This window comes from Megalobrama amblycephala, linkage group LG3 (assembly GCF_018812025.1).
Source record: "Megalobrama amblycephala isolate DHTTF-2021 linkage group LG3, ASM1881202v1, whole genome shotgun sequence".
Taxonomy (NCBI): domain Eukaryota; kingdom Metazoa; phylum Chordata; class Actinopteri; order Cypriniformes; family Xenocyprididae; genus Megalobrama; species Megalobrama amblycephala.
The window spans coordinates 61,911,346-61,922,260 of NC_063046.1; the positions used below are offsets into that span (position 1 = coordinate 61,911,346).

The window sequence follows — 10,915 nt, forward strand, 5'->3', positions numbered from 1 at the left end:
ATCTGGGTTTCAGGTGACAAAGAAACAGCAGCTGAACAAGAACAGCGCATGAGGGCGCAAACATAACCACTGCTTCTGAATAGATTCCCATATCTACATTCAGCCGAGTTTGCTTATGTTTGACCAGCATTCATAAATGAGCAGTGGCCTTCGATTGTGAATGAATCTTATTTGAATATCAAAAAAAATCATTGTCTAACTAGTACTACTGAGGTCGATGACTGAAACACAGGTGTCATTTGTTCAGAGTGTAGTGATTATTATTAGATATTTTAAATATTCTTCCTCATTTTTCATACAGACAAATAACTCTGGAAAGTTGTAATGCTCATTTGTTGTTATCTGTTAAAATATGCTTATCTCGCTTCAAACACTCACATGATCTTATTGCTAAATGAAGTGATTCGGCTCTATGTCTATTAAACCTTTGATAAGTCATGTATAGATATGAAAACAGATTCACAAAGAGTCTTTTTAAACATACTGTATTATTATTTCTGTCTTACGATCATTCAAATGATCACAGAAGTAATGGGATAAAAGTTTATAGTTCAGATATAAACACTAATGTCTACGGTAGCGATCAAAATAAAATAAATCACCTTTTGAAAGTAACGCTTCATATAACGATTGTATTGATTACATCGTTACACCAGTAGGTGGCGACAAGTGGCTGTTAAAACATGTATTTGTCATTGAATCATTCATTCAAGAGATTCGTTCAAAAACACTGATTCATCCAGTAATGAAACAAGTGAAATCTTTATGAGTGAGTCATTGAATCATTCACTCAACCCAATTTTTTTTATTATAATTCATTCATTCAAATAAAAAAATATATAAATAAATAAATAAATAAATAGCAGCAATTATCATTTTGTCAGAACTTCTAGTAAATTAAAACATGCTATTTAGTTTGGTTTGTCAGAATCATGGGAGATTCATCAGCATCCACATCAGTGGATGATATCGTTCTATTTATTCTAAGTGTGCACCAAAATACTGGTAAACTCTGTGATGTCAATAATTAAAAATGACCTTTAAACACTTAATTTCGCTGTTTAAATTGTTTTTTTGTTTTGTTTTGTTTTGTTTTTGACTGTCCAACTGCAAAGCTCATGTGCGAGATGCTGAAAAAGCAAAGAGACAAAGTGCAACAAGTCTAAAACAGCTGTCTGGCACATTTACAATGAAAAACTATTAAAAAGTAGCACAACAACTATGTTAACACGCCCTCACTGCAAACAACACAGAGTATAACAAGTATCACATCATCAGCAGATGATTTACCAGTATTTTTCACACGTGATCTCTAAACGGTAGAAATTCCTTAGTAAAGACTGTGAGAAAGCATCAACTGTAACAATTCTAGAGAAGAAAAAAACATCAACTACAAAACAGAGGTTAATACTAAACATATGATAGATTTGTGAATGGAGAGCCTTGGGTTACATAACTATTTCCTCTGAACTATTGGCGAGGCTCCTGAGGAAGTCAACATCTCAGATATAAACAGACCAGCACGAAAAGAAGTTCACCAATGCTTGACACTGAAAACGTGTGGGAAGAAACGGCAGAAGAAAATATGAGAATGAAATATCTCTCACAGTTCGCCTGTAAACGGTCTATTTTTAGACAGGCAGTGCAGCTGGAAAGCCTTTGGTGAAATCTAACCAATGCAAACATTTGTACAACGTTTGTTTGATGTGACTGCAGCATGTCAGTGGTGAATTCAGTGGAGAACAGAAGTTGCCCAAACGCTATTCTGTCTTTATATTCTGTAGTTTTCTCTCTGGTGAGCTAATCACTGTTACATAAGTGTGTGAATGAGCGCATAAAGCCGAGTTTGTCATATCTTGAGATCTATTTAAATACAGTAAAAGTGGATATGTGTTTGTGAAGAGCATTTATCACACACCTCCTAACAAATTACAGTACCATTATGAGGAGGAGAAGAAGAAGGAAACTGATTAATATTTCAATCAGTCGGGGAGGAAGAGTTCTACATGTGCGGTCTAAGTTTGAGTAATGTAAAATGTCTTAGCGATACATCTCTGTGCATTCAGCGGGTGGTTTAATACAATTAATGGATTTACACAAAGAAAATCCATTCAGCTTTAATGGACCCAAACACAGCATACAAAACACGTCCATCTGTTCAGATACAGTGTGAACATCAACAGAACTGGGCCTTTTCTGATGTTTATTCTTCCAGGACATCGTTAACTTAATTGGTTCTTGAACAGAACTGAAGACCTGAGCAATCACTCGCTCTAGAAATGTTGTGTTAAAAACAATCCATGTTGGGTTAAATATGGACAAACCTGCTGGGTAGTTTTATTTAACTCAACTATTGTGTAAAAATGACTACGTCAGGCTTAAAATGAACCCAAAATAGGTTGGAAATTAAAAATCAGACACATAGTTACAAATTTCCAAACTATTTTGGGTTCATTTTAAGCGAGCAACATAGTAATTTTTAAACAATAGTTGAGTTAAATAAAACTACCTAGCTACATTTAACCCAACCACTGGGTCAAAACAACCCAATCGTTGGGTTTGTCCATATTTAACCCAACTTTTAACCCAGCATTTTTAGAGTGTTCCATCAATTCATCATCTTCTTTTAGTTTGTGCACGACACATTTCCAGGTATTTATGAAATTTCAATGGCATTTTTCTGATCTTCTCTAGTGGTTTGTCAATGCATGTATAATTTGAATATTCAGATAATACCAATCTAAAAAAGACCACCTGTGCTGTCCGTCTGTTGAATGCTTTGGTCTTCATGTTCAAAATAAAGGGCCAGAATCTGAGGGAATCAGACACAACCTGTTCCTCTCTCCAAGCTGAAGGATCTTAAGTGGCCATTCATTTATATTCTTGCTGCTGCTGGATTGCCATGAAGTGCCTGTGTATTTTTTGAGAAGTATTCTAAAAGGACACCAAATTTATGCAATACCCTGTAGAAATAAATCCAAGTGCCTCAGTCAAAAGATTCTTCAACATCCACACTTGTGATTACCCCATTTACACTGTGCTATGACATTCAGTGTTTCCTTGAAGGCATTTAGATGCGAGAACTCTTTGAGCACACCTGCACATTCCACATTGTTCCTAAACATCACGAAAAGTGAATCACGACTGGTCATTTTACATTCCAGTCAAGCAGCCTCTTCATTGGCCAAAATTAGCAAATAAAGTGGACCACATTTCTTGTCAACTGTCAAACATCTGGCGTTGCAACACTACCAGCTCCTCGACTTCCACAACCCTCTTGGCCGTATCTCTCAATCAGGTTCAGTTTGATTCACAAGTACACAAAGGTTTCAGATGTCAGAGTTCATACCCCTCACGTTTACATCGTTCTTTTGAATGTGATGCATTGACTTATTGTTTGACACAGATGTATAAACCTGGCATGAGTATCACATAACCTGTTGGCCTGAATGAATGTGTGCAATCATATTCATATTTTGACTTAACCAGTTAGTGATGTCTTATTTATTGCAAGTTTTTATGACAGACACTGTTTATTTCAACAAAGAGTTGGAGTAGAAACATAAATTATATCATTAAATAGTATAAACTGACGTCTTTGGGTTGCCAATACTGATTTATCGATTGTAATCAATCTTCATTTTGATGAACTGATATCGATTCTTAAATCCCGATCTTTTAGTCTGTGCATGCATAACTTCACTAAACATGTGTAGCTCCTGCCATCCAACTGCAATAAGCTTTGTGACTTTGATTATGAAACATAGTCTCAGTTTTCAAGTCAATTCTAATTAAAGTTTTGATGCTTTTTAATGTGTCGTAACAGTTCAGTTCACATGAATCGATCGTCTCTTGCTCTTTACTACTAATTATAGCACAAAATAAACACAAATGAAGGTATGAAACAGTATACTTATTATCATGTTTCATGCAATCGCTCATCATTTCAACAATGGAAAGATGTCAATAAAACAGCTTGTTAACAATATGTTAACATTTCATGTACTCCAGGAAGGCTATTCAATGTCTATAGCTCAATAGTTAGCTAGAAAAAATGAAAAATGTACCAACTGACAGGGTTAACCAGACGTGACGCAATGCCGCAACACACAACGTGATAAAGGACATCGTTTCTACGTTAATCTGAGTCACAACAGTCACAACAACCATATACACAGCAATTCTATTTTAGAAACAGATTATTTCTGCAATAAAGTATGTCAACGATAATCACATGTACTGATTGTGTGCTTTATTTAATGTTAAAAGCATCTAATGTGAGTTTGAATATCATTCTGCGTGACCTGAAAGACACGATGTATAATTCACCTCACATCTTGAAAATAAATTTAGGAAAACAAGAACATTCAAACTGTGAACAAACAAGTGTATGTTACGACAAAGATTGTTTCAGATTGCTTTAAATTGTTTTTAATTTATAAAACAATTTCAGATTGATTTATAAATTTGATGATGTACTCATCCATTCGGTTGCGAGTGCAGTGAATTTGCAGAGACTCCGCCCACAGGCTCTTCTGATTGGCTGTGATTTTGGATTGATTTGGTTGCGAGTGCAGTGAATTTGCAGAGACTCCGCCCACACACTCTTCTGATTGGCTGTGATTTTGGATTGATTTGGTTGCGAGTGCAGTGAATTTGCAGAGACTCCGCCCACACGCTCTTCAGATTGGCTGTGATTTGGGATTGATTTGGTTGCGAGTGCAGTGAATTTGCAGAGACTCCGCCCACACGCTCTTCAGATTGGCTGTGATTTGGGATTGATTTGGTTGCGAGTGCAGTGAATTTGCAGAGAGACTCCGCCCACACACTCTTCTGATTGGCTGTGATTTTGGATTGATTTGGTTGCGAGTGCAGTGAATTTGCAGAGAGACTCCGCCCGCACACTCTTCTGATTGGCTGTGATTTTGGATTGATTTGGTTGCGAGTGCAGTGAATTTGCAGAGAGACTCCGCCCACACGCTCTTCAGATTGGCTGTGATTTGGGATTGATTTGGTTGCGAGTGCAGTGAATTTGCAGAGAGACTCCGCCCACACGCTCTTCTGATTGGCTGTGATTTTGGATTGATTTGGTTGCGAGTGCAGTGAATTTGCAGAGAGACTCCGCCCACACACTCTTCTGATTGGCTGTGATTTGGGATTGATTTGGTTGCGAGTGCAGTGAATTTGCAGAGACTCCGCCCACACGCTCTTCTGATTGGCTGTGATTATGGATTGATTTGGTTGCGAGTAAAGTGAATTTGCAGAGTGACTCCGCCCACACGCTCTTCTGATTGGCTGTGATTTTGGATTGATTTGGTTGCGAGTGCAGTGAATTTGCAGAGAGACTCCGCCCACACGCTCTTCTGATTGGCTGTGATTTGGGATTGATTCGGTTGCGAGTGCAGTGAATTTGCAGAGAGACTCCGCCCACACGCTCTTCTGATTGGCTGTGATTTGGGATTGATTCGGTTGCGAGTAAAGTGAATTTGCAGAAAGTCTCCACCCACACGCTCTTCTGATTGGCTGTGATTTTGGATTGATTTTGTCGCGTCTGCTGTGGACAGACAAATTGCTAGTCGCTGGAATCTTATCGCATTGCGTCTGGTTAGGACACTGTATTAGTTGAGAGAGAATTTTTTCCTTATGAAAAACCATGGCCAGTTCTTTTTATGTTATTAGGCTCTCATTTAATGTGATTATTCTATAGATATTTCTATAACATAGTTCTCTCTCTAGTCTCCACTGCTTTCCCAACATGAACTGTAAAAGAACCCAAGAAATGAAACTACAGTCTTGTCAGAGTATCTTTGAACTTTGCCACTGATCAGGTCAACGACCTGGGAGAACCTTTCACCTACACAAACATTCTGGACGGGTTATTCGTAGAAATTACCATGCCTGTACAGCATAAATAACTGATCCAACAACTAAAATACCTGAATTGTACATCTGGAATGTCTTCAGCAAACATTTCATCTACATTACACTCCACTCTCTGCTGACAGACTGATGAAACAACCGAATTAAAGAGCTAGACATTCTTTTGTTTCTTAATAACCATTGGATGCTGAGATAAACACCAGTGTAGATTCAAACTCTGATTTTCTCAGTTTGGATTCCTTTCTTTCCTTCTCCATCGCCTCAGCGATAGACGCATTCAGAGAGTCAAAGCCTAAGCAGGATTAAAGAAATAAAAGTAGCTCACTGCTATTTCTTTTAACACTAAATACTGCATCAGTCTTTATGGGCTTCTACTGTACCTGTGCAGTGACAAAAAAGAAAGCAGGATAAATTGATTCAGAATCAGCATGCCAATAAATCCCTGTGGTGAGAGGTTTCCAATGAGAGATCCTTTAATATTCAGAGCACAAACGCAGACTGAAGAAGAGGGAATCCCTATTCGGAGGTCACCTTCAGTGGATGATGAAAATTAGATGGGTTTCTCTTGCTCTCTGTCTCTCTCTCTCTCTCCGACACATATTAAAACAGTGCATAGACACACTTAGGGCCTAAAATTAACACGAGCCAAGCGACAAACACAAGCAAAAATCAGCATTGGCAAGTATATGAAACGGTGTCACTCGCCTTTTGGCCGGTAACATTTTTATGCACAATGCATGAACATGAACAAGCGTGAATGACGTTGGGACAGTTGACGGGCCAGCGCTGCATCATCACGAATATTTAAGACTTGACAATTTAAATATTCGAGCACAAGAAGATGCAAAATGGATCTCATTTCATTACTCGCGCACTGTGTGGAAATTTTAGTGCGCGCACACAGAAAGCTGCGTCTCAGACAACACGCAAATACAAAACTTTCTTTCACGTCTTCTTGCACTTTAGCGGACAAATTCACACAAAATTATGTTAAAAAATATCAAGTATCCTAGAAAACATAGTCAATTATGTCTTAAGTGAACTTAAACAGTTGAGAAGGTCAATGGATGTGTACAGTATCAGTATACTGGATCTGTGCATTCGCTCTTAAAGTGATGAACGTTACGAATAAAATTTCTCATATTGTGATATCTGAAACAAAAGTGCAAAAATACAAATTAGCAATAGATGTTCTGCCTGTGTTATGCTGCTAATGGAAAGTATTACACGTTAAAAGTTATACTTGAGTCCTCTTTAAAAGAGCTAAATAAAGCATTCATATCTTTGCATTCACATTGCACATGGTTCATGGCACACTGAACATACTTGAAAGCAGAGTCATAACTCTTCTGTCCAAGTTTCAGTTCACTTTTTTTGTTTTAAAAATGGTGTAAAATTTGTTTTAAATTTGACATGCCCAACTACCCCACCCAACACTTTCTTCTACATGTCAAACCCTCATCTTCTACCTTTAGATTCTCTTTAGATTCCAGGTGACGTGTTTCTCCTGTACACAAAGGACTGATTTCTTCCATTGGCTTGACACAGTCTATTAAAGACCCAGTATGAGTCGATTCAGGAGCGCCAGAGCCGTCCCACGCTTGCACTCAGCAAACAGCTGCCTGTGAAGCTCAGCCAGACGTGAAACACAAGGCTTCCGCAGCATCCCTGGACTATTATGCTATTGACAGATTGACCCATGAAGGACCAAAGAGGGAAGCGATGGGCCTGCTCTACAGTGGGCGGCAATGATGTCACAAGCTCCTTGCTTTCAACTGTACTACAAGTGATTTTTTAAAGGGGTCTTTGATTATGATTTGACTTTTTTAACTTTAGTTAGTGTGTAATGTTGTTGTTTGATCATAAACAACATCTGCAAAGTTACGACACTCAAAGTTCAATGCAAAGAGAGATATTTTGTTTTACAGAAATCTCTGTTTAAGGACTACAACAAATGGCTTTTAGGGACTACAATGAGCCTATTCCCGGGTTAATGACATCACAAACCCCAAAATTTAAATAAACCCCGCCCCCGATAACACACAACAAAGGGGGCGGGGCCATGTTGGGCTGCTTTAGAGAAGAGGAAGAGTTGTTGTAGTAGAGTGTTGTTGTCATGCCGTCATTTTACGCCGGACTGCTTCACAAACGAGGGTCAATTCAACACAAAAGATGAACATGACGGCACATGCTAGTGGATGAGTTGAATCAACTCCACAGCAACTACATCAATTTATCCACTAACCATTCAGAAACGTCTAAAAGTTGTAACTTCTTCCTGAGTCTCTCCATCAGTGTCGACTCCGGTTTTTTACAATGTAAGGCTGAACACTTTCGTCATTTTGGCTGCGTGAGATTCTCCAGCTTTGTTGTTGTTGAGCTGTTAAAGCCCCGCCCTCTTCTGGAAAGGGGGCGGGAGCAGCAGCTCATTTGCATTTAAAGGGACACACACAAAAACAATGTGTTTTTACCTAGACTCTGGCGGCCCACCATAGTCTAATAATGAACTGAAAATTATTTAAAACTCTAGCATTGTTTTGCACCATTGCTTAAGCAAAGTATCTGTCAAACGAACTAAAATCGAAAGCGTGATATGCTTTTGTGCCCTTATCAAATCACAAAAGACTGCAATTTAATTAAATAAGTATATAGTCTGCATGATTCAAAGCGAGCGCACATCAGCTCGTGATCCGGTGTTTTCCGCATCTCAGAACGGCTCAGTTCACAGTGAATGAAAGCAGTAAACTCCATCTCTGCAAGTTTATTGGGCATTTGGGAAAGTAGTGGCAACAAATGCTGGATTAAAATTAGCCCAAATTGGGTTGGACAAATTGGGTTGTTTTGAGCCAGTGGTTGGGTTAAATGTTTGCCCAACTATCGTTAAAAAATGACTATATGGCTGACTTAAAATGAAGCCAAAATATGTTGGAAATTAAAAATCAGACGCATATAGAGGCAACAATAATAATCAAAAGGTGAACATTTATTAATAAGCAATGTTTATTGTTTAATTATTATTAATTAATCACATTAATAAATGTTCATTTCATTTTAAGCAAGCAATATAGTCATTTTTAAACAATAGTTGAGTTAAATAAAACTACCTAGCAGGTTGGGCAAACATTTAACCCAACCGCTGGGTCAAAACAACCCAATCACTGGGTTTGTCCATTTTCAACCCAAATTGAGTGTGCAGTTACGCATTATTTTCATAATTTCCAACATTTTTGTGGGCAGATGATTACAGCATTTAACTAGATTACTACGACAAAACACATCAATGAAACCCCCTTGTTTTTTTTAAAGCTTTTATAAGTTTTGAAAAAGGCGGTTTCTTACAATGTGTCTACATGTGTCTTAATATAACTCCAATTGTCTTCATCAGAAAGGAGAAAGTCATATACACCTAGGATGGCTTGAGGGTGAGTAAATCATGGGATAATTTTCATTTGAAAGTGAACTAATCCTTTAAGTCTTAAAAGACACCCGCCCATTTACACAAAGTGAATCAAAGGACAAAAATCAAGTAGAAATGTCCTTTTACATCTTCAAAATTATCTTATTACACATATATTATTATTTCTAAATTATTTACAGTATGCCGTTGTTGATGTAAACATTCTACTAACATTGTGAGTGCACCTTGGGAAACATAAAATTAAAAAATGCCGTTCATGATCCCTTTAGGTTAGTGGTTTGCTCAACCCAACCCTGAGTTTGAGCAACAGTAATAGCCTTTCAAACTATTTATTTAACGCTAAATGACCGAGAACAGTACACTGTGGTTTTGTACGTGTGCCCAAAAACAATGAGCTGACTGTGGTTACACTGCAGCCGCGATAACACCCTCAGTGGAACGACAATACTGTGTAGAAACTTTAAGTTAAAGCTACAGATGTAGTAAACAAGCAGTTATTTTCAGCATTTGTTGAGCTCACCCCTGGCAGACAGCTTTTTGGTGTTGATGATTTTGGCAGCGTATTCCTGACCAGTGGAGATTTTCATACATCTTCTCACCACAGAAAAGGCTCCTCTGGAAGTCAAAGAGATTTTGTTTTTATAATATCAGTAATTTCTTTGCAGGATGCAGAATTTACTCTCCTCCATGTCATCCAAGATGTTCATGTCTTTCTTTCTTCAGTGGAAAAGAAATGAATGAAAACATTTCTCCATATAGTGGACTTCACTGGGGTTCAACGGGTTGAAGGTCCAAATGTCAGTTTCAGTGCAGCTTCAAAGAGCTCTACATGATCCCAGACGAGGAATAAGAGTCTTATCTAGAGAAACCATTGGTCATTTTCTAAAAAAAATTATATACTTTTTAACCACAAATGCTCGTCTTGCACTGCTCTGTGATGCTCCACGCATGACGTAATCATGTTAGAAAGGTCACGCAGTAGGTGAAAGTACCGCGGTAGGACGAAAAACTTCAAAATCGTCAAACATTGTTGTTTTACCTTTTTTTGGGTGTTCTACAGGCTTTGCACATTTGCTTTGTAAAAACTGGATCAGTACTTCCAAGATCTTTCCAACATGATTACGTCATGCATGGAACATCACAGAGCAGTGCAAGACGAGCATTTGTGGTTAAAAAGTATATAATTTTTTTTAGAAAATGACCAATGGTTTCTCTAGATAAGACTCTTATTCCTCGTCTGGGATCATGTAGAGCTCTTTGAAGCTGCACTGAAACTGACATTTGGACCTTCAACCCGTTGAACCCCAGTGAAGTCCACTATATGGAGAAAAATCCTGGAATGTTTGCCTCAAAAACCTTCATTTTGACTGAAGAAAGAAAGACATAAACATCCTGGATGACATGGAGGTGAGTAAATATTCAGGAATTTGAATTGTGAAGTGAACTAATCCTTTAGAGGAGCTCCTGTTAGTTCCTCACTCTGCCTCTTTAAAAGAAAACAAGATCCTGGTCTTGAATGTATATTCCTGCGGTAGATGTGTTTGAACATGCTTCTCAACATCAACTAAACTCTGTTTTGGAAACACAAACATTTCTGCCATTTGCTATTCCCGCGAA

At 38.0% G+C, this 10,915-nt stretch overlaps 1 protein-coding gene across 7 annotated transcripts in view; it reads right to left on the reverse strand.

Moving 5' to 3' along the window:
- Positions 1–10,915, reverse strand: part of camk2d1 (calcium/calmodulin-dependent protein kinase (CaM kinase) II delta 1) — an 81,392-nt gene that overhangs the window by 70,013 nt on the left and 464 nt on the right. For all 7 annotated transcript variants that reach the window (XM_048186448.1, XM_048186445.1, XM_048186443.1 and 4 more), the window contains exon 2: positions 9,819–9,913. In XM_048186448.1, coding sequence (XP_048042405.1) covers positions 9,819–9,913 — 95 coding nt within the window. The remainder of the gene's footprint in view (positions 1–9,818; positions 9,914–10,915) is intronic.